This window comes from Mobula birostris, chromosome 5, assembly GCF_030028105.1.
Source record: "Mobula birostris isolate sMobBir1 chromosome 5, sMobBir1.hap1, whole genome shotgun sequence".
In the NCBI taxonomy this organism is placed as follows: domain Eukaryota; kingdom Metazoa; phylum Chordata; class Chondrichthyes; order Myliobatiformes; family Myliobatidae; genus Mobula; species Mobula birostris.
Genome location: NC_092374.1, coordinates 29,647,874 through 29,672,637, shown reverse-complemented (window position 1 = coordinate 29,672,637; position 24,764 = coordinate 29,647,874). Strand labels below are relative to the sequence as shown.

The 24,764-nt window shown below is 40.6% G+C and overlaps 1 protein-coding gene across 4 annotated transcripts in view; it reads left to right on the top strand.

Annotated features, from left to right (window-relative positions):
* lrp2bp (LRP2 binding protein) overlaps positions 1 to 24,219 on the top strand; it is a 30,092-nt gene extending 5,873 nt beyond the window's left edge. For 2 of the 4 annotated variants that reach the window (XM_072257136.1, XM_072257135.1), the window contains exons 2-10: positions 4,095 to 4,142; positions 4,495 to 4,610; positions 5,360 to 5,475; positions 13,677 to 13,790; positions 14,691 to 14,833; positions 14,910 to 15,015; positions 20,341 to 20,564; positions 21,109 to 21,274; positions 22,498 to 24,219. In XM_072257136.1, coding sequence (XP_072113237.1) covers positions 4,114 to 4,142; positions 4,495 to 4,610; positions 5,360 to 5,475; positions 13,677 to 13,790; positions 14,691 to 14,833; positions 14,910 to 15,015; positions 20,341 to 20,564; positions 21,109 to 21,274; positions 22,498 to 22,563 — 1,080 coding nt within the window. In that variant the 5' untranslated portion in view covers positions 4,095 to 4,113 and the 3' untranslated portion in view covers positions 22,564 to 24,219. The remainder of the gene's footprint in view (positions 1 to 4,094; positions 4,143 to 4,494; positions 4,611 to 5,359; positions 5,476 to 13,676; positions 13,791 to 14,690; positions 14,834 to 14,909; positions 15,016 to 20,340; positions 20,565 to 21,108; positions 21,275 to 22,497) is intronic. The other 2 variants (XM_072257133.1, XM_072257137.1) reach the window with 2 other exon arrangements.
* The last annotated feature ends 545 nt before the right edge of the window (positions 24,220 to 24,764 follow it).

The following is a 24,764-nucleotide window of genomic DNA, read 5'->3' as shown; positions in this document are numbered from 1 at the left end:
GTTAGAGGATTGGGAAGCCTTTAAAAACCAACAGAAGGCAATTAAAAAAATTAGAAGGAAAGGGTGGAACATGAAAGTAAGCTAGCCAATAATATTAAAGAAGATACCAAAAGTTTCTTCAGATACATGAAGTGTAAAAGAGAGGTGAGAGTGGATTTTGGACCACTGGAAAACGATGCTGGACAGGTTGTAATGGGGGACAAGGAAATGGCAGACAAACCAAATAAGTATTTTCCATCAGTCTTCACTGTAGAAGACACTAGCAGTATGGTGGAACTTCCGGAGAGTTTGAGGTCATAAGTGTGTGAAGTTGCCATTACTAGGGAGAAGGTTCTTGAAAATCTGGAAGGTCTGAAGGTAGATAAGTCATTTGGACCAGATGGTGTACACCCCAGGGTTCTGAAAGAGGTGTCTAAGAGATTGAGGAGGCTTTCAATAATCACTGGATTCTGGAATGGTTCCAGAAGAATTGAAAATTGCAAATGTGACTCCACTCTTCAAGGAGGGAGAGGTGCAGAAGAAAGGAAATTATAGGCCAGTTAGTCTGACCTCAGTGGTTGGGAAGATGTTAGATTCAATTGTTAAGGATGTGGTTTTGAGGTACTTGGAGGCACATGTTAAAACAGGCAATAGTCAGAATAATTTCCTCAAGGGAAAATCTTGTCTGACAAATCTGTTGGAATCCTTTGAAAAAGTAACAAGCATGATAGACAAAGGAGAATTGGTTGATGTGTAGTTGGATTTTCAGAAGACCTTTTACAACGTGCCACACATGAGGCTGCTTAACAAAGTTATAGCTCATGGTATTTCAGGAAAGATTCTAGCATAGATAAGGCATTGGCTGATTGGCAGGAGGCAAAGAATAGGAATAAAGGGAGTCTTTTCTGGTTGCCTGCTGCTGACGAGTGATGTTCCACAGGGGTCTGTGTTGGGACCACTTCTTTTTACATTATATGTCAATGACTTGGATGATGGAAATGAGACCTCACCGGTGCTTTATAAACCCTTAACATTACATAGAAACATAGAAAACCTACAGCACAACACAGGCCTTTCGGCCCACAATGCTGTGCCGAACACGTACTTTAGAAATTACCTAAGGTTACCCATAGCCCTCTATTTTTCTAAACTCCATGTACCTATCCAGGAGTCTCTTAAAAGACCCTATCGTATCCGCCTCCACCACTGTCGCCGGCAGCCCATTCCACGCACTCACCACTTTCTGCATAAAAAAAACTTACCCCAACATCGCAAACAACAGGAATTCTGCAGATGCTGGAAATTCAAGCAACACACATAAAAGTTGCTGGTGAACGCAGCAGGCCAGGCAGCATCTATAGGAAGAGGTGCAGTCGACGTTTCAGGCCGAGACCCTTCGTTAGTCCTGACGAAGGGTCTCGGCCTGAAACGTCGACTGCACCTCTTCCTAGAGATGCTGCCTGGCCTGCTGCGTTCACCAGCAACTTTTATGTGTGTTACCCCAACATCCTTGCTTTTATATTCTACTCCTCTTGAAATGAATGTTAACATTGCATTTGCCTTACCACAGACTCAATCTGCAAATTAACCTTTAGGGAATCCTGCACAAGGACTCTCAAGTTTTTGCATCTCTGTCTTTTGAATTTTCTCTCCATTTAGAAAATAGTCTACCTTTTTATTTCTTCTCTCAAAGTGCATGACCATACACTTCCCAACACTGCATTCCATCTGCCACTTTGCCCATTCTTCTGATCTGTCAAAGTCCTCTGTAGCCTCTCCTCGGTTAATGGTAGGGGTTCATGGCATCAAAAAGGTTGGCAACTCCTGCTCTAGAGAGTTGGAGGCGGAGGGGCAACCTGATCGAGGTGTGGATAGTCATTGTTCTTCTCACTGAGGATAGAAATGCCAGATACTAGAATAGATTTAAGGTGAGAGGGGAAAAGTTCAAAGAAGATTAGTGAGGTGAGTTTTTTTTTACACAGAGAGAGACTGGTATCTGGAATATGCTGTCAAGGGAGCGAATGGAAGCAGATTTGTTAACAGCATTTAGGAGACATTTATGCAGGGATATGAACCATTTACAGGCAGGTGGAATTAGTTTAAATTGGCGTCATAGTCAGTACAGGTTATGGGCTGAAAGGCCTAGTCCTCTGTTCTACAGTTCTATGTTCTATGTTCTTTATATGAAATGATACCTGTATTACTGGCATTTTGAAAGTATAGGTGATTGATCCTGTAGAGTACCAAGGGAATGCTGAACTGTTGTTTGTGGCATCTTCTGGATGAAGAATGGCAGAGATTTCTGTAAATGGTGTTCTCAAACTCCATTCTGGATATAGAACTTGCTGTTCAAGACTCAGACAACATTAGATGAAATGGATGAGCTGCGAACCCTTTGACAGATGACAAAGACCAGCCTCAGCTTTTCTGACTGCCAAATTTGTTGAGGATCTCCAATGTTACTCACTTTAAAATAACTAAAAACTTCAAACAAAATAACATAACTTTAAAAATGGAACGACTTTCATTCTCTCAGTCTTACAACTCATATTTAAATGAATCAACCTTTATTTGTCAGAGTCATACAGCATGCATACAGATGGTCCATGCAGGAAAAATGTCGATCTAATCTATAACACGAGGAATTCTGCAGATGCTGGAAATTCATGCAACACACATAACAGTTGCTGGTGAAAGCAGCAGGCCAGGCAGCATCTCTAGGAAGAGGTAAAGTCGACGTTTTGGGCCGAGACCTGACGAAGGGTCTTGGCCCGAAACGTCAACTGTACCTATTCCTAGAGATGCTGCCTGGCCTGCTGCGTTCACCAGCAACTTTGATGTGTGTTGCTTGATCTAAACTAATCTTTTTGCCAGTGTTTGGCCCATATCCTTTAAACCTTTCCTATCTGTATATCTGCTCTAGTGCCATTTAAAATGTCATTGATGTTCTAGCTTCAACCTCTGCCTGTTCATCCATATACTGAGCACTCTTTGAGTTCTGTTCAATCTCTCCCCTTTCACCCTAAACCTCTGTCTTCTAGTTTTTGATTCCTCAACGCTGGGAAAAAGACTGCATTTATTCTATGTATGCCTCTACTGGTTTTATACACCTCTGTATTGTCACTGCTCGGTCTCGTAAACGGCATTAAATAAAATACCATCCTGCTCAACTTCTCTCCATAACTCATCCCTAGACTCAGCAACATTTTCTTAAATCTCATCTGCACTCTTTACAGCTTACTGGCATTTTTTGTATAGTAGAGTGAACAAAACTGCACACAAAACTCCAAAAACAGCCTCACCAACATTGTCTATAGTTGCAACATAATGTCCTAACTTCTATACTGGATGCCCTGACTGATGAAGGCCAGTGTCACAAAACTTTCTTCGCCACCCTGTCTACCTGTGATGCTGCTTTCAGGGATTCATTTACTTGTATTTCTAGCTTCCTCTGTTCTACAACATTCACTAAAGTCTGGGGAAGGATTGGAGGACTGATTTTCCCCTGCAAGAGTGCTGAGGAATTTCAGCAAGGTCCTGTTCTGTTGTCATATTCCACAGATAATCTATTGCCACAATGCAACCACAAATTGTCACATTTATCCAATAACTCCTGTATACCTGCATTTATTTGGATTTCTCAATGTACTTGAAAGATGCTGGCAAAATCTAGACAATTATATTAAGATCTTGACAGCCTTCTAAAGTACAATAAAAGGTACAATGGCACTTTTTGAACAAGAGCTCTCCTTGATGTCCAGACCACTATTTATCCAACCAATATTACCGATTAAGGATTATCTGGTCATTATGACTTTGCTGCTTGTGGAAATTACTGTGCTCAAATTGTGTTGTCCTGCACCACAAATGTGAACCTACTTCAAAAATACATAAGAAATTTTAATCACAAGTGATTCTACAGATGCTGGAAATCTAGAGCAACTAGGGATTTTAATATATTTTTGACATGATGACATCTTATTATTTTAATTGATATTGTACTTTAAAACTATGTGGAACAGATCCTAGTAGTTTTATGTTCCCTTTGATTGTACTATTTTCAGGTTGTATGATCTGCTAATGGATGTTCATGTCTCTTAAAATTACCCTTCTAGTTAAACACATCCAGACTGTATGGAAAACAAAAGCAAGAACCATCCTCTGTAAGTTAAAAGCTCCAGGGCTGGGTTGCTAATATCAATCATTCTTATCCTAAATTTAATGTCTTTAAGAGTATATAATGGACTCATTTATATCTAAGTACATGATTATTTTCACAGCAGTGAAAAATAAATTATTTATAAATTTTATGGGAAAAAAATGAGTAATATGATTACTGTCACTTGAAGTAATCACATTCAGTTAAATGGGTCACAGATTCCTTAATTACTACTTTGAATGTTTAGCCTGTTCACTAAAAAAACAAATCCAATAACCTGGTATCTGATTATTCAAAAATGACAAAAATCACAACTAATTCAGTTTACAGCCTGGTAATAATGAAATAAATTTCAGTTTGCAGTCTTTAAATCGAAACAAGTTAACATGTGAACCATTGCCTCAGAAGCAGAAGAGAAAATGTCTTACATTGCAAGAACGTGGAATCAAGAACAATGCTGCTCAAAGCTTAGGTAAATGGTCATACAGGTTAAAGAATTTTTTAAAAAATATTATCAGGTTTAGAGAAAAATTCCTTAATAGTAAGATTGACTGAATGCAAAACAACAATATCCTGTTCAATAGATTGATTTCAATGCAGAGTGAGATTTACTGTATATTCCTTTAGTATAAAGTCAAGAGGTGAAGGTGAGAAGTACTTCATCATGTAGACAATGGTGAAACCTATATCACCATTTCTTTCAAAATATTGGTGCAGCTACGTAAATCAAGAATTGCAGAATTGAGGTTAGAGCTAATTTGACTAATAGTTCTCAATTTGAGATTGGCAGATTTTTATCAGGCAACATCCTCGGTTGCTACCACACTGTTCTAGCTTTGGCAAATCTAAGGTACAAGAATAAATTCAAAGTCATTTTCCCAGCAATTCAGAATCGGATTTATTATCACTGGCTTATATGACATGAAATGTGTTGTTTTACAGCAACAGTATAGTACAATGACATAAAACTAAGATATACTGTAAATTACAAAATAAGTAAATAGTGCAAAACGGAATAACATGGGTTCTATAATAATATCCAGTCTTTGCAATTCAAGTCCTTCTTACAAATGAACTACTGAGAGTGGGAGTTCACCAGGAGTGAAATGGACACAGCATCTGCAGCACATCATTTCTGATAACTTTAGGCATAGATTAAAACAAACATCAAAGGTTCAAAATGTATGGGTGTAATGGAATCGTTTTTTTTGCTTTGTTCAGTTTCAAACTTCAAACATATCACTGAGGTGAGAAAGGCTGATGCCTTCTTAAGGAAAAGGATCAGAGATGGAGATTTGCAAGCAAATTTTCTATTAGGGCAACTCTACTTTGAAGAGGTGAGACAATAGTTCATATAGTGAGCAATAAAGAAGCTCCATGACTTGATAACTTTTAGTGGTAAAATTATTAAAATATGCTATAATTTTGTTTAAATCATTTAAATTGACATAGCAAATATTTTATACAAGTAGCATATTATCCAATATTGACATTTTAATAATTTAATACAGTATATACTGTAGACTGTAATTGAAATTATCTATGTTTAAGTAGAACCTAAAATTAGCCAATTTTTACTTTGATTATCTATAATGTTCTTTCATAATATCATACATAATTTGGTCAGAACTATAATCATCCTTATTCATTTTTATTATACACTTAATTTCCTTTGATATGCTATTCTTCCTAATTTCATGAACTTAACTAACCTACCCAGGAAATAGTTTGCTACCAGCCAACTGCCTCTATCATTTTTGGCATGTGACAACATTCCAGTAGTAGTTCATTTGCACAATTTTAATTTTAAAGACCCTGCAGTTTCTATGACTGTGAAGTTAACAGAATAATGTATTGATATGCATTTAAAGTGCTGTGTGCACAGGATATAGTAAGTTGAATGAGTTTCATTGTACCCATGTTGTATTGCTGAAAATGGGCTCCAGAATTAGCTGAATCAATGGTTACTTCACACTGGTGTAACTACCCAGAGTTTAAAATTGCCTGAAAATGTCTTATCCAAGCAAAAAAGATCAATCATTGTTGGAAATCACACCTTTAAAACTACTCAAAGCAATAGAGAGGAAGATGAGGACACACATTCCATTTCATAGATGCCAACCTGGAAATAGAAAAGAATGCAGAAGTAAATCCCCTCATCCCACATATATGCAATTGCAATTATACATTACTCTATGAAATATATTCACATTGCTCATTTTACCTCAATCTGTTTAAATCAACACACCTTCCTAATATTTAACTGTCAACACATGATGTGACACTCACATTTCTCATGCTTTCCACATATCCAGATATTTAACTGTACAGGCACATTATATACCGCAAGGCGCTCACTAACACACCACCCTATTTCTTGCAGAAGGAAATAGTGAATGATATGATCAAAGCCCAATCATTGTTGATCTGCCACATAAAATTTGTCCTTTTGCACTTGCTGTGCTATTCAGTTATTTGAGTGCTGTGATTGTTGGTCTCAGTTGCAAATTTCTGCTTGATACTCATAATATTTGATTCCCTTGAGGTCTAAGAATCTTTCTATTCAGGCCTTAAAACATCTATAATGACTCAATACCCCAGTACACTTGGGGCAAAGAATTCAGATTCACATACCTTTTGAGAGAAGAAATTTCTTTTCATCTCTGTCATAAGTAGTCAGCTCAGTATTCAAAGAATCTGCCTCCTAATTCCAGATTCCCCCACGAGAGGAAAGAACTCCTCTAACCATCTAAGTTCTGTTTGGATCTTTGGTATATATTGCAACAAATTGCTTGGGTCTTCAGGTGGTACAGATTCAGTTAATCACAGATACAAATATTTGTTTGGTGCAGTGATACTCAGAGAGTGGCTTTTAATCCATTTTTGTATTATAAATTAAATGTTATTGTACTAGAGTATAACAATTATAACACACACAAAATGCTGGAAGAACTCAGCAGATCAGGCAGCATCTACGAAAATGAATAAACAGTTGACGTTTCAGGCCGAGACCCTCCATTCGGACTGGAAAGGTAGAGGGAAGTCACCAGAATTAAAAGGTGGGGGGAGGGGGAGGAGGAGAAGCTAGAAGTGAAGCCAGGTGGATGGAATGGTAAAGGGCTAGAGAAGAAGGACATGTTCCGACATGTTGGTCCATGGCCTCCTCTTCTGCCACGATGAGGCCACTCTTAGGGTGGAGGAGCAACATATCATATTCTGTCTATGAGCCTCTAGCTTGATGACATGAACATCGATTTCTCCTTTGGTAACTTTTTTTTCTGTTCTCCACAGTGGCCTCTTACATCTTCTCCTCACCTACCTTTCAACTCCCCCTGGTGCTCCTCCTCCTTAGACCATAAGACATAGGAACAGAATTAGGCCATGCAGCCCATCAGGTCTGCTCAGCCATTCCATCATGGCTGATCCCGGATCCCACTCAACCTCATACACCTGCCTTCTCGCAATGTCCTTTGATGCCCTGACCGATCAGGAAACTATGAACTTCTGCCTTAAATATACCCACAGACTTGGCCTCCACCGCAGTCTATGGCAGAGCATTCCTCAGACTTACTACTCTCTGGCTAAAAGAATTCCTTCTTACCTCTGATCTAATTGCTTCTCAAGTTTGAGGCTGTGCCTTCTAGTCCTGGATACCCCCACCAGAAGAAACATCCTCTCCACTATCTAGTCTTTTCAACATTCCGTATGTTTCAATGAGATTGCTACGCATTCTTTGAAATTCCAGTGAGTACAGGCAGAAAGCTGCCAAACACTCCTCGTATGTTAATCCCTTCATTCCCAGAATCATCCTTGTGCACCTTCTCTAGACTCTCTCTAATGACAACACATCCTTTCTGAGATATGAGGCCCAAAACTGTTGCCAATACTCCAGGTGCAGCCTGACTATTGTCTTATAAAGACTCAGCATTATCTCCTTGCTTTTATATTCTATTCCCTTGAAATAAATGCCAACATTGCATTTCCCTTCTTCCCCACTGACCAAACCTGTAAATTAACCTTCTGGGAGTCTTGCATGAGGACTCCTAAGTCCCTCTGCACCTCTGCTGTTTCAACCTTGTCCCAATTTAGATAATAGTCCACACTACTGTTCCTTTTACCAAAATGTATTATCATACATTTCCCAACATCTGCAACTTTTTTGCCCATTCTTCTAATTTGTCTAAGTCCTGCTACAATCGCATTGCTTCCTCAGCACTACCTCCCCCTCCATTTATCTTCCTATCATCCACAAACTTTGCAACAAAGCCATCAATTCCATTATCCAAATCATTGACAAATAACATGAAATGTAGCGGTCCCAATACTGACCTCTGAGCAGCCATCCAGAACAGGCCATCCTTTTTCCACTTGCTACCTCCTGTCTGTCAGCCATTCCTCTATCCATGCCAGTATCTTTTCTGCACCACCTTAGGATTTTATCTTATTAAGCAGCCTCATGTGTGGCACCTTATCAAATGCCTTCTGAAAATCCAATTAAATGACATCCACTGCCTCTCCCTTGCCCAACCTGCTTGTTACTTCCTCGAAGAACTCTAACAGATTTGTCAGGGAAGATTTCCCTTGACAGAAACCATGCTGACTTTGACTTATTTTATCATTAGTCTCCAAGTATCCTGAATCCTCATCCTTTATAGTAGTCTCCATCACTTTCCCAACTACTGAGGTTAGGCTAACTGGTCTATAATTTCCTTTCTTTTGCCTTCCTCCCCTCTTAAAGAGGGAAGTGACATTTGTAATCTTCCAGTCTTCTGGGACCATGCAAGAATCAAGTGATTCTTGAAAGACCATGACCAATGCATCCGTTATCTCTTCAGCAACCTTTTTCAGGACTCTGGCATGTAGTCCATCTGGCCCAGGTGACTTATCCACCTTAAGACCTTTGAGTTTGCCAGGTACTCCTTCCTTTGTAATAGTAATGGTAATCACTTCTGCTCCCCGACACTCATGATCTTCTGCCATACAGCTAGTGTCTTCCACGGTGAAGACTGATGCAAAGTACCCATTAAATTCATCTGCAATTTTTTTTGTCCCCCATTACTACCTCAACAGCATCATTTTCCAGTGGTCCAATATCAACTCTTACCTCCTTTTTACTCTTTATTTAACTGAAAAAAACTTTTAGTATCCTGCTTTATATGATTGGCTAGTTTGCCCTCATATTTCATCTTTTCCCTTCTTATAGCTTTTTTAGTTGCCTTTTGTTGGATTTTAAAGGCTTCCCACTCCCACTCACTTTTGGTACCTTATATGCCCTTTCTTTGGCTCTTATGCAGTCCTTAACTTCCCTTGTCAGCCATGGTTGCCTACCCCTGACACTTAAGAACTCTTCTTCTGTGGGACTTATCTATCCTGCATCTTGTGAACTATTCCCAGAAACCTCAGCCATCTCTCCTCTGTCATCAGCCCCACCAGTATTCTCCTCCAATTTACCTGGGCAAGCTCCTCTCTCATGCCTCTGTAATTCCCTTTATTCCATTGCGAAACTGATATATGTGATTTATGCTTCTCCCTCTCAAATGTAAGTATGAATTCAATCATATTATGATCACTGTCTCCTAAGGGTTCCTTTACATTAAGCTCCCTAATAAGATCTGGGTTATTGCAAAACACCAAATCAAAGATAGGCTTTCCTCAAGTAGGCTTATGCACAAGCTGCTCTAAAAAGCCATCTTGTTGGCATTCTTCCCGTTCTCTCATGGTCCACTTTACTCTCCTTTCAGATTCCTTCTTCTCCACCCTTTACCTTCAAAGTTCAAAGTAAATTTATTATCAATGTACATATATGTCACCATATATGACCCTGAGATTCATTTTCTTGGGGCATACTCAAAAAAACCCAGTAACCATAATAGAATCAATTAAAGGCCACATCAACAATGCAGACAACAAGTGTGCAAAAGACAATGAGCTGTAAATACAAAAAGAAAGATTTAAAAGAAATAATAATTATAATAGTAAATAAATATGCTTTAAATATCGAGAACGTAAACTGAGTCCATAGGTTGTGGGAACAGTTCAGTGCTGGGGAAGTGAAGTTGAATGCAGTTATCCCCTCTGGCTCAAGAGCCTGGTGGTTGAAGGGTAGCAATTGTTCCTGACCTGCTGGTGTGAGTTCTGAGGCTCCTGTACTTTCTTCCTGATGGTAACAGTGAGAAGAAAGCAAGACTTAGGGTGAGGGGTCCCTGATGATAGATGCTGGTTTCTTGTGACAACGCTTCATGTGGATGTGCTTAATGGTAGTGAGGGCTTTACTTTTGATGGACTGGGTCGTATCCACTACTTTTTGTAAGATTTTATGTTCAAGGCATTGATGTTTTCATAACTGTCTGTGATGCAGCCATTCAATATACTCTCCACCACATATCTATAGAAGTTAGTCAAAGTCATAGATGTCATGCTGAATCGTCACAAACTTCTAAGGAAGTAAGGTACTGGCATGATTTCTTTGTAATTGTATTTGTGTGCTGGGCCCAGGACAAGTCCCCTGAAATGGTAAGATCAAGAAATTTAAAGTTGCTGACCCTCTCTACCTTTGAACCCTCGATGAGGACTGGCTCATGGACTTCCGGTTTCCTCTTCATGAAGTCAATAACCTGCTGACATTGAGTAAGAGGTTGTGTTGTAGCACCCAGCTGGCTTCACCTATCACCTTCTAGCTTGGCCTCTTTCCCCTCCCCCACCTGGCATCATCTCCTTTCCTTTCCATTCCTAATGAAGGGTCTTGGCCAAAACGTCAAATGTTTATTCAGCTTCTTAGATGCTGCCTGACCTGCTGCGTTCCTCCAGCATTTCGTGTGTGTTACTCTGGATTCCCAGCATCTGCAGAATCTCTTGTGTTTATAATAATGATAATTTTATTATAAACAACAAACACTGGGAAATCAAGCAGTATTAAGGAGTAGAAAGACAGTCAGATATAGTCAATAAGATATAATTGCTCGGTAACTATGACACTACAATCTGTATTCCATGTAACACACATAAAATGCTGTAACTCAGAAGGTTAGGAAGTATCTGTGGAGGGAAACAGCTGACATTTTAGCCCATGAATTGTAAATTTCTCTCCATAGATGCTGCCTGACTTGCTATGTTCCTCCAGCATTTTGCATGTGTTGTTCAAGATTTCCAGCATCTACAGAATCTGTTGTGTTCTGTTTTCTTTTTTACTATCTTGACGTGCTCTATCTGGATGACATGCAAACAAAAGCTTTTCACTGTCTTGGCAACAATAAAAATCCAATTCCAATCCCAATACAGAAACCATAGATCATGGATGGACCAGCCTTTAAACTGCTTCCATTGTATGTGTTGATACAAGCAATGAGTATTTTTTAAAATCATAGCACTATAATAGAAAGCAGCTCTGATATTATAGAGCAAGCAACAACTTGACAGTAGTCAGAAACTGATGCATAAATACAATGATCATATAAATATATTTGTTCAGTTTAGGGACAGAGCAAGCATGAAGTGACCATGAAACATTTTTTTCTAATGCTTTATGGGATTTGTCCATGTCCATAGTTATGTATTTCATATTATATACACAGTATGTGATTGGTGGTTTGGTACTTAGAGTGCACAGTAATGATGAGTTCTTTTGTTTACAGGTGATTGTGAATATGGTTCCAAATCATGAGTACCATTATTGAATATCTATTGTGTTTATTTTTTGTTCATTATTAATTCCTGTCAGGATTTCTAAGATACTAGTGTTCGTTTCTGATGCTTCTTTATTACATACTGGGAGAAGATCCCAGTTTCATGGAACTTTTCTTAAAAAAAATGTGGGGGGAGCCCCATCAGAATTTTTTTTAAGAGAAGCCTAATGTTAATGTTATTGTTTCGAAGAAAAAACAACATTCTCTGCAAATCGGGTGCTGTTTGACGTAACAAAATATTGAGTTGTTAAGTAATTTATATTATGTTCATAAAGATGCATTTGATATCGTAGAAAGTAACAAGCCTCCCGCCCCTTTCTAATTTCCGACACTTCACTCCCCTTTCTAGATCTTTCTGTCTCTATCTCTGGAAACAGCTTATCTACTGATGTCTACTATAAGCCTACTGACTCTCACAGCTATCTGGACTATTCCTCTTCTCACCCTGTCTCTTGCAAAAATGCCATCCCCCTCTCACAATTCTTCCGTCTCCGCCGCATCTGCTCTCAGGATGAGGCTTTTCATTCCAGGACGAGGGAGATGTCTTCCTTTTTTAAAGAAAGGGGCTTCCCTTCCTCCACCATCAACTTTGCTCTCAAACGCATCTCCCCCATTTCACGCACATCTGCTCTCACTCCATCCTCCTGCCACCTCACTAGGAATAGGGTCCAACATATTATTCTCCGTAACTTCCGCCACCTCCAATATGATCCCACCACTAAGCTCATCTTTCCCTCTCCACTGATCTCCCTCCTGGCACTTATCCTTGTAAGCAGAACAAGTGCTACATATGCCCTTACACTTCCTCCCTTACCACTATTCAGGGCCCCAGACAGTCCTTCCAGGTGAGGCGACATTTCACCTGTGAGTCGGCTGGGGTGATATACTGCGTCCAGTGCTCCTGATGTGGCCTTCTATATATTGGCGAGACCCGACGCAGACTGGGAGATCGTTTTGCTGAACATCTACGCTCTGTCCACCAGAGAAAGCAGGATCTCCCAATGGCCACACATTTTAATTCCACATCCCATTCCCATTCTGATATGTCTATCCACAGCCTCCTCTACTGTAAAGATGAAGCTACAACCAGATTGGAGGAACAACACCTTATATTCCGTCTGGGTAGCCTCCAACCTGGTGGCATGAACATGGACTTCTCAGACTTCCACTAATGCCCCACTTTCCCCTCGTACCCCATCCGTTATTTATTTATATACACACATTCTTTCTCTCTCTCCCTCCTTTTTTTCCCTCTGTCCCTCTCACTATACCCCTTGCCCATCCTCTGGGTTCCCCCCCTCCCCCTTTTCCTTCTCCCTGGGCCACCTGTCCCATGATCCTCTCATATCCCTTTTGCCAATCAACTGTCCAGCTCTTGGCTCCATCCCTCCCCCTCCTGTCTTCTCCTATCATTTTGGATCTCCTCCTCGCCCTCCCACTTTGAAATCTCTTACTAGCTCTTCCTTCAGTTAGTCCTGACGAAGGGTCTCGGCCTGAAACGTCGACTGTACCTCTTCCTAGAGATGCTGCCTGGCCTGCTGCGTTCACCAGCAACTTTGATGTGTGTTGCTTGAATTTCCAGCATCTGCAGAATTCCTCGTGTTTGCGAAGTAACAAGCCAGGTTTTTTAAAATAAATCTGAGACATGAATGTAAAAGGAATGTTTTAATTTCAAATAATTTGGCATGAGATCCTTGAAACTAATTAGCTGAGAGCACAGGTGTTAGGATACAGTGAAATATCATTTCCTTGTATAAGTATGGTAACTATGCACCTTACAATATTAATATACCACTGTGTTCCCATATTTAAGGACAAAATTAAGAATTCTATTGTCTTTATTTTTATACCTACAGGGGTGCTATGAAACAGCTCTGGAAGAGTTTAACAAAATTAAAGATAAAGACTTCCAAGCTCTCTATCAGCTGGGTGTGATGTATTATGATGGCCTAGGCACCAAGGAGGAACCTGTAAGTAGAAAAGTGGGAGAATGTGGAATCCCACTGTTGCTTTCCAGTAATATATGTAAATGAATATATTCAGCATACATAGTTCTTGGTGATTCAAACTCCAATTCAATGATGTGCTCAATTTATCATAATAGGCACCAGTACATCAAAACTAGGTTCCCAGGCCCTTCGGATATTTATAGTCTGACAATGTTGAAAATGGAGAATTAAAGGTGCATTGCATTGTGATATTGAGCATCTTGTAGAAGTGGCAATCAGGAGAGAGTTGGTACACAGAGTGACATTTCTAGAAGGTTGCAAGTAACTGCAGGCCAATCAATAAGAATTTGTTTTGGACAGTCTTTTGAGGAGAAACATGAATCAGTATGTAGAATGGACAATCCTTTAAGGGGTGGTTGTGACTGCATGTTTTTGAAGTAACCCGGTGTGTTAATGAGGTTAAAGTATTTTAATAGAGTGGTAAAATACATCCAATTAGGTCACTGAGTGTACTTCACATTGACCTTCCCAGTTGAATCTTTCAGACCGAATCCAATGCATCAATGACACCGACTTCAGTTCTCTGAAATTAACAGGTCCTGAAGTCCTCCAGTTAGATCATAATGCAGAGAATACCTTTTTCTAAACAACTGCATGTGCAAACTATGAACAGGCAAGGCAGTACATAGAACACATAGAAGTAGAAACAAATTAGTCGTCTTCAGTTGGTAGCATCTGAGTCCTGGTTATTCAGCCTTTGAATAACAAAAGAGATGACACTGCTTCTGCGTCGAAGTTTGGACATCACTTGCACAGAGTTTATCTATCTTACAATAGCTTTAGAAATAAAGGAAAAATAGATATTTTTCTTTCAAACCAACAATCTTCCTGTATTCCAATTATATTATTTTTTTCTTCCAGTCTCTAGGTGTGGAATATATGAACAGAATTGTAAACACTGATGACCTGCAGGCAAGCCACTTGAAATTTGCTGCATATTACAACCTGGGCATTGCTTCCTTTGAAGGATTTGGAATCCAACAGTCTGATTCAGAAGCAGAAAGGTAAGGAAGGTGTTCTTAATGACAATTTGATTCAGTGTGCTCCAATAAATGCTTTATTTTTTTTTACTTTGTACAGATTGTGGCTCCTTGCTGCAGATGATGGGAACCCAAAAGCGAGTGTAAAAGCCCAGTCTACTCTGGGAATGTTCTATAGCAGACCAGAATCTCAGAATTTGCCAAAGGTAAGAAAAAGGTTGTGTGGCCCCTGTATTTAATGTGAACTATGTTTTGGATTCCATTAGAGCAAATTTTGTTCTGTACCTGAAATTTTTGGGTCATGCTTTATGAATTTTGTATGTGCAATTTTATGTTACCCAATTTCACTGGGTCCATCTGTAATATGTATCCTGCAATAATCTTTTAAACTAGGTCCTCAGCAGTTCCACAGGCCATGCACCATGCCCTTTTTACATCCGTATTGTGAAACCATTTATCTTTATGTATCCAAAGGTTCAATTCTTACTTCCCTTTTTCCTGCCTATTTCCAGTAACCTCTTATCCCAATTCTTCCCTTTTCTATCTTTCTAATGCTTAAAAGCACACAACCCAAACTTGCCAATCTTTCTTCTTCACCGGTTGAACACTGAATTACACATTAATATAACAAAGAAACCAATCTGGCACAATCAAATTAATGAAGAAATTTTACCTAGACATTATGCTGTAATAGTTAAGTATTGATATTTTCTATTAATACACATTAATGCAAATACTTTTCATCTAAAACATACAAGTAACAATGGTTACATATATCAGAAAAAAACTATAGGTTTTGTTCTTATTTCCATCGTTTTTATTGTGGTTAGAATATCCATGATTCTGTAACCTTATCTACTTTTTAATACCTTTGGACCATTTCTTTGTTAATATATAAATAAAGTGATTTTTCAGCACTGAATCAGCTATAGCTCCCTGTGTTAGTTGTATCTTCCATTTTGAAAACCTGAAGTTCAGTTACAGCAGTTAGTCGTCTGACACTAGTTCTTTTTTCTTGTTAATTTGTGAAATGGATTGTGACATCTCTATTAATACTTCTATAGTTTTCTTGAGTCCAGTAATGAATATGATGTGAGCTGGTGAGATAAAATTTAATGCAGTGTAAGGGGTTTCTATTTTTTATGTCACTGTGTAGTCTAATTAAAATGGCTTCTTTGTTATGTTATAATTGAAAGGGCTTCTTTGTTGTGTTAACTGCTGAGAAAGTCCTTCCCGCTAGCAGTTTGTTTGAATCAAATTACTGATAAGATGTGATGAACCAATTGGGATAGTTGTTAAGTTTTTGGTATTTCTGTAAGATATTGTATGCACGGGGTTTTGGGGCAGAAGGCGGGAGAGAAAGAGAGACAGAGGATGGACCAGGTGCTGTGAGTTCACTAACGGGGTTGGACCCCGAGCAGGGCGGTCGGCGAGAAGAGGAGACTGAGACGGACTCATGTGGAGCATCTGGTCGACCACCATTGTTGGTCCCAGGCGGCCAGTCGAGGTGGTCCGAGGGGTTGCAAGGTGAAGAAGGGTCCTGAGCTCCAACTGTTTGTGCACAAAGAGATTGAACTTTGATGGGTGTGGCGCCTTTTATTTTCCTTTTATATTTTATTCTCTATTAATTATATAGTTCCAGTAATATCTATAAACTGTAAGACATTTAATCGTATCTGGTGTATTGTCTGTTATTTGGGCGGGGCGGGGTACATCACACAGCATCCACACAAACTTATTACCCAGTTTGGCGGGGCCGAAGGCTGTTTCCCTAGACGACAGCGAGCCGAGCGACCCTGAGGCTGGCCGGGGGGGTTACATTGTGGGCTTTTGTCTGGGATTGGATCTACTGGTATGCTGTGTGGTTGCCCTGTTTAAATCAGTAATGTGTGTCTCTGTGGGTTATTTGCTGGTTATTGCTGTATGTGTGGTGGGTGAAGTCTTTGTTCGAGTTCAGACTAGCATTGGCGAGTTGGAGGTGGAACTCGGGGCTGTCCATGCTGTTGGGAGAGAGAGGAAAGAGTGGTCTGATTTGGAGGTGGTGTCTGCGAATAAATGTTCTAGCTCTGGCAGGCTCCGCCTGGCGTTTGGGATAGTGTCCACCCCAGGAGGGGAGGAGGCGTGCGAGACGTGGGCGGAGCGGATCTCTCAGTTGTTAGATGAGTGGCAGTGCTCAGTTGAGGGAGAGCGACAGGGATTGGTTGAAAGTTTAAGTAGGCGGGCTGGTGATGGTGCTAGAGCTGTCAGGTTCACTTACACCGTAGAGGGGGGAAAGTTTTCAGTGTGTCTTCTCTGGCTAGGAGGGCGGCTAAATTGCTTTCAGTGCCAGGGGGTTCATTTCAGGGGATCAGCCCCTCCTTCAGTTGTTCAGCTGATCAGAGAGGTGTCGGGAAACTTAGTGGAGGCCCAGTGGGGGAACGGCTTGGGGTCTCTGGGGAAGCACGTTCCCAGCAATGTACTAATGAACTTCCGAAAGGAAAAGACCCTATTCCTGAAGGCTTAGAGGAATCACGCCCCAGGGTGTCGTTACGGATAGAGGGAAGCGATGCTAAAGACATCCACGACCCTGGGGCGCAGGTCAAGTTGTTATACAGTTCGTTTTACAACTGGTGTCTGAAGCATTTACCCTTGACAACCGCAAGGGCACTGGAGATTTTGGGTACCAGTGCCAGTAGTTATCCAGAAGACGATGATTGGTTAATAACCCTGGAGTTCATGGGGGCATTGTCTGGGCACCCAGCGTGTCGAGTTGCTTCTGAGGATGTGTGTAGCAGCCTTGAGCCGGTACCGAATTTAAACGAGACCCAGCGGTGGTACGGCCTGGGGAAAGTAACTGAGGGTGAGACCCTCTTAGTAGACGCTCTGAACTACCACGAGGGAGGGGAGTTGACCGCTGAAGATACCTCAGTGAGAGGGAGGTCGCAGCAACTGGACCCTGGCGCCGTGGAAGATGGAGGCAGCGTGTGTGTGGATTATGCGACGTGGTTTAATGTGCTGGATCTGAGGAGTGGATGTTCAGATCCCGAGGAGTGCGGCTGTCGAGCCGAAGACAGCTGTATTAGTTCCCTAGGATTCTTCCGATCCGAAAAGATGCCCAAGGGCATATCCGGAGCCCCTGCATCCTTCCTGCGGGGCATGAGGAAGACCATGGGGGAAGTGAAGGTGTATGGAGTTTTGGCGTATGTGGATGACGGCCTAGAGCTTGGATTCGCCTGGGGGGACTATGAGGCGAGGCGAGTGGCTGAGCCCGGGCGACAGAAGCGAAGTGTCACATGTGGAGGAGTTTTTGGCTGGAGGAGTTTGGTGCAATGTGAGAAAAATGACCCGACATACCAGTTGAACTTCGTGGTTGGAACAGACGGTGGTGGTCCTGGGTTGGAAACCCAGGTCGTCAATCTGAATGAGACACAGGAGAGAGGGGATTTGCACTGCTGAACTGAGTGCTCAGAAATACTGGCCGGAGACTGAGTGCCGCACTTGTGGGATGACCACGCTCGTCAATGTGGAGAAGGAGCAATGGAATTCCAGGCTGACACTGTGGTTATGTACTGATGAATTAATCCAGCGAGAAGAAACAATGACCCACCTTCAGCAGAAACTCAAGATATCAATTCAGAAAAGATTGGAAGACTTACAAGTTGGGGAAGATCAAGGAAGTGTTCTGACTAAGGCCAACAGAAAACCGAGAGCCCAGGGAGGGGAGTTTGACTACACTTCCGAGGAGGTGAAGAAATGGAGGAAAGATCTCGGAAAAGGGGGGCGGACGCCTGAAAGGAACCTGAAGATGACTATTAACAGTTTAAGTGAAGTGGAAAAACTGAAAGTTGACCTGGAAGACTTCATCAGGAAGAAAAAACTGGAAGCTGAACATCCTTTAACTGCTGCTTTTCAGGTCAGGGTGGAAGAAGCTGGCGGGGTAACTGCATCCCAGATTGAGATGGCCAAGAACCGTGAGTCAGAACTGCTGAGGCTGTGGCGAGAGTTGAAGGAGTCCCCGAAGAAGCTGACGTCTCGACTGCAGGAGGCTGAAGAGGTAGCCCCGGCTAAATGTTTCAGTGTGGAGAAACTCAAACAGAAGCTACCGATCGAGGGAATGAGGAAGAATATGGATTTGAAGGATGATGTGCTGGACATGTGGTACATGCTGCCTTTCGCTAACTTCCCCGTGATTGAGGAAGAGACCTTTGGCCCTTCTCCCACTGAGTCAGGTGTAGTGGGGAGGACTAGCTGTGGGCAGTCTGAGTTACGGCAGGACCAGAGTGGAAAAGAAGCGGGGCCCCAGACTCTGGACCAGGGGGCTCTGAGTTGTGGTGGTGGCCTGAGTGAGAGAGGAGTCGGCAAGCAGGCCCGAGGTATCCCTAGTAGTGTCTGAGCCTTTAGGGTTTAGGTGAGGGGGTACAAAGGTCTTGGAGGATTACGAAGCTCTCAGATAGGTTGGCCTATGTAGCGCCTGTGAACGGGCGGAAGGTCCACTGCTTGGGGAGCACTGTCACTGTGTGTATCTGGATGGGATTCTGTGTCTGTAGGACTGGTTGGCGAGTTATTTAGAAGTCATGAGGACATGACTTTATTTGGTGGGGGGAGCGTGTAAGGAGTTCCTATTTTTTATTTCACTGCGTAGTCTAATTAAAATGGCTTCTTTGTTCCCGCTAGCAGTTTGTTTGAATCACATTACTGATAAGAAGATGTTATGAACCAATTGGGTTAGTTGTTATGTTTTTGGTGTATCTGTAAGATATTGTATGCATAGGGTTTTGGGGCAGAAGGCGGGAGAGAGAGACACAGAGGATGGATGAGGTGCTGTGAGTCCGCTAATGGGGTCGGACCCTGAGTGGGGCATTCGGCGAGAAGAGGAGACGGAGATGGACTCGTGTGGAGCATCTGGTCGACCCCCATTGTTGGTCCCAGGCAGCCGGTCGAGGTGGTCTGAGGGGTTGCAGGGTGAAGAAGAAGGGTCCTGAGCTCCAACTGATTGTGCACAAAGAGATTGAATTTTGATAGATGTGGTGCCTTTTATTTTCCTTTTATATTTTATTCTCTATTAATTATATAGTTTCAGTTATAAACTGTAAGTCATTTAATCATATCTGGTGTATTGTCTGTTATTTGGGTGGGGCGGAGTATACAGCATCCACACAAACTAATTACCCAGTTTGGCGGGGCCGAGGGCTGTTTCCCTAGATGACAGCGAGCCGAGCGACCGAGGCTGGCCAGGGGGGTTACAGCAGTAATATGTAAGATGATTTATGTTCATTTTTAACCTGATAGGAAGCAATATAAACCAAGTGGTGAATATTCAAGGGAACTTGAGAACAATGATGGGGGAATTTCTGATATACTCAAATTTGTATGCAGTATATACAGTAAAGATAATGGCGTGTATCTTATATATGTTTGCTCCATCAGTCATATTTGACAATTTACTAACAGCAGATAAAATTAAATTCTGTTTCAGTCTTGTGTTGTACAAGTTTTTTTTTAATTCCAACATCCTAAAAGATGTCTATATTTTACATGCTTGCTTTATCCAGGCTTTTTTTTGGCATTCAGAAGCCTGTGGCAATGGAAGTCTTGAGTCTCAGGGTGCACTGGGTTTAATGTACCTCACCGGACAGGGTATTCACAAGGACGTACAATCAGCTTGTGAATGCCTGAAGGAGGCGTCAAGCAGAGGCAATGTTTATGCTCAGGGCCACTTAGCCACTTACCTGTACAGTCGTAAAATGTACAATAGTGCTGCTGAACTTGCATGCAGGTAAGGAGAACTGTTGTCTCATAATTTTGTCAACACAACCATACAAAAAAGGAATTAAGCCTGGGGAGAGCTGAAGACACTTAAATAAGCCAGAAGGGCTTGTTAATCTGTTGTTTAATTTTCTGATTCTGATTCCTTAATTGCTTGAAATTTGAAGCAGTTTTAGCACCTGCAGTACGTTTTGAAGCTGCCCAGTCAGGTTCTCTAATGTCAATGTAATATTTCTTTATATAGATTTCAACTCAGCAGCATAGCAAAATATCCACCTTGGTATATTGTCACTGATCAATGAACATCTTAGCTAAGCAACTAGTAATGCCATTGGTTCATGAAACCAGGAAAATATCAACTGTGTACAATTTACACATAAAAATACAATACCAGTAGATCAGACTTCTAGTCTAGAGTTTGCTGTTAGGGGAAAAATCAATGGCTTCATCCTCTCAGGACATGGAGGAAATGGTTAAACCTCTGTGTATTGTTTATTGTCTACTGTACAATGACATTTTCTTCCAGCTCATAGTTTGTCTTAAATTTTCACCAGGGTTGCCCAGTATGACAATATCCCTTTAATAGCAAAGGAAACTGATTGTCTACCATCTTATATAGCAAAGGGTATCGCCATAGCTGCTTTCTACTATGGGAGATGTTTACAGCTGGGTTTAGGGACAAAGCAGGATCAAACAGAAGCCAGAAAATACTTCAGCAAGGTACGTTCTAAAAATGTTATGATAAATCAATAGATCACTGAATCAACACAAATACGGATATTTTTCAGTATAACCGTGACCAACTTTAATAGCTTTTGAATAACTTGAGGAAATCATTTTATATGTGAAGAATTGTGAGAGTCCAGGCTGTTTCAGTAACGTTCATCTGTCCCAGAAACTGGTTTCACTCTTTGGTTCATTAATTTCAGAAAATATGAATGACAATTGCAGCATAATTAATTTCGCCTCCTACCTACTGCTCCAACTTCCTTGCCTGCATTGGTTAAAGAGTCTGGTTTCACACAATCCATGGTTTCAGTCAGTTAGCACATATTAAGTATTAAATGCATGAAATTGTATATTTCCTGTCGGATATGGAGAACTGCCTGAATTCCATAGGTATCAATCCATTATTCCAAAGCCAAGTAACTCAACAGAATAGAAATATCTCCTCGACCTGCCTTAAACAAAAGAGGCTATCAAACAACTACAGGTGCTGACAATATTATTCTTGTGCCAGAAGGATGGGTGTTGCTGTTATCCACCACCCTTCCATTAAAAGAAGAGTAGGTTGTTTGGCTTAGCTTTAGTGGAAATTTAGTATTCCAAGAAAGCTTTGTTCATGTTCTTCAAACTGTGTTACAATAATGATGGAGAACAGTTGGCCCATTGGGACCATGCCTAGCAGCAGAGGAGTAATCCCAAAAGTCACATCAAAACATTCCTTTTCTCTGTATTCCCTTGCGACTTGTTCTGTATTGCATGGATCCATCAGCTCCCCTTTAATTCTTTTGGAATTAAACATGTTGGTGTTTCAGCTCTCCCACTGAACCTAAGTAGAAGATATTCCTCTTTTGTCTCTTACGTTTTTTTTCACGTGAAGCAAATAAATACTGCAGTTGAATAAAATTAGCCAGGAGCATTATTTTGCTAGAATTCACTAAGTTGTCTTGTATGGGATCGTTATAGTTTAATGGAACTGAGAGTCAGCTTCTGTCCAAGTTTTGATACATTACTGTGATTTCAAATGAAAAATATTAACCACCAATAGTTCTGAAAAGATTTTTATGGAGCATCATTGACCTGGAATCTGAGTATTTTTCTAAGAATGAGGATGAAACTGGCAAAGCTGAATTAATTGCAAGAACTTTTCAAATGTCATGCATTATCCAATTTGAAAACAGAAAACACATAACCTTGCTGTTATTTTATTTAAATTCAAGGCAATTAACATGGATCGTGATATAGCAACTGACTTGCATTTTCAAGTTATAATGGAAAGACTTTGAGAAGAGGCCATTATGAAGAAACCTTGAATAGACACTGCTTCAATTGATTATTGTTGTGACAGTTAGATGTAGTTTTTCATCATGTCATTTTGGAAATGGAAAATTGAAGACTTACCACTAAGCTGAGAGTAAAAGTGGCTTATAGCTCTGGAAAAAAATCCTCAACTCCTTATTACTTGATGCGAGTAAGTTTGGACAATATAAATCTGAGCCATCTTGGACTGAAGTTGTGAACATTTAGACTGTATGAGATCTGCCATGTTTTTTTAAAAATTGATCTGCCAATACTTTTGGCTTGAGTTTTTGCCATTTTGTGGCAAATGTTGCTAAGAAAGATTTTTCATGTGGAGTAAATGAGCACAGCAAGGGCAATGATTTAATTTTTGATTTAGAAAAATATCTGAAAGCATTTTGAAGGTATAATCAAAGTGTGCAAACTAAATCAAAAGAAATATTAGGGGATATGAAAACAACATGCAGGAATCTGAAATAATAACAGAAAATACTGGAGATACTTGGGAGCTCAGCCATGTCCAGTACTGTCTGTGTGGATTTGTATGAGTACATATGTATTCCCCTGGGTGCACTAGATTTCTCTCACATCCCATTGAGGTTAGTGCGTTAAAATGGAGCTAATGGAGTTGGATGGTAGGAGAATCTGGTTGGAGGTGAGGGTCAATAGAGAGAGAATATAGAACAGGGAAATAAGTGGGGAATGGGATTTTTGGAATTGCTCTGAGAACAATAGGTAGAATGTCTTAATGAAGAGATGTCTCCCTAGGTACCATATCCAATGTGGACTTTGGTGACCATGGTTTTCCATATAGATCTATCCCTCATTCTTTGGATGACTTCCATTTCCTTGATGTGTAGCCACCTGGCTAGGTTTTTGATGTCTAGGTTTGCTCCCCTCAACCTTTCCAGAGAGTATGAGTTTTTCTAGTTCATCTTTCCGCATGATGTGTCCTCGGAATCTGAGTTGTCTTTCTCTTATTGTTGGTATGAGTGATCTAACTGCTTGGGCTCCTCTAAGGACTTCTTCATTTGATGTGTGTGTGGTCCATGATATTTTTAACATTCTCCTGTAGAACCATAATTCATCTGCTTCTAGTCTCTTTTCCATTGCTGGGAAAATGGTGCAGCACTCATGTCCATAAGTCAGGATAGAATAAATGTAGCACTGCAATATTCTGTCTTTGCTGTCTTTTCTGTCTGTACATGCTCATCTTTCTGTCTGTTAATATGGTCTTCTTTCACCATTGCTATTCTGTATTTGATATCTGTGCTGCACCTGCCATCACTTGTTATTAGGCTGCCAAGATATCTGAATTTGTTGACTTGTTTGATGTTTGTATTTCCGATCTTGATCACACATTGTGGGATGTTTGTCTTTCTGGAGATGACCATGCTTTTCGTCTTCTTGGTGTTGATTGAGAGGTCTCTGTGATTACTTTCTGCTGCCACTGTAGTGAGTAGTTCTTGAAGTTTTGTTTCTGAGTCAGCTATTAGTACGATGTCATCAGCATAATTGATGTTATTTAAATGTTGCTAAATGACAATAAAAGAGGACTGCGTGTCCTCATAATCTAATCTAATTATGGCCTCCAATTGTGAATTCTTTGATGTCTTTGGTACTTCTCAAGATATTTTCACTACACAAGTTGAATAAGTCTGGCAAAAAGACACAACCTCGCCTGTCTCCTTTCATGATATTCACATCCTCACTCACTTCTCCTTCTATTCTGATGGATGCTGTCTGGGCCCAGTATAAGTTTCTTAAGAAACATATATCTTTCCCATCTATGTCAAGATCTTGAAGCATTTCCCGAAGATCTTGGTGTCTGACAGTGTCAAAAGCTTTTGTATAGTCGATGAAACATAGGTAGATGTCTTTTTGTACCTGGATGGCTCGTTCACAGATCATCCGTAGCATGAAAATTGCATTTCTGGTTCCAGCGTTTTCCACAAAGCCACATTGTTCTTTACTGATTTCTAGCTTTATACAGCATCTTGCTCTCATCATGATTACTCTGAGAATAATTTTTGCCACGTGGCTCATCAGGCTTATTGTACGATGTAACTCACATTCTGTTGCTCCCTCTTTCTTTGGAGGTGTGATGAACACGGATTTACTTAAATCATCAGGTATCTCCCCATGATCATAGATTTCATTTGCTATTTCTGTTATTTTCTCTATTCAA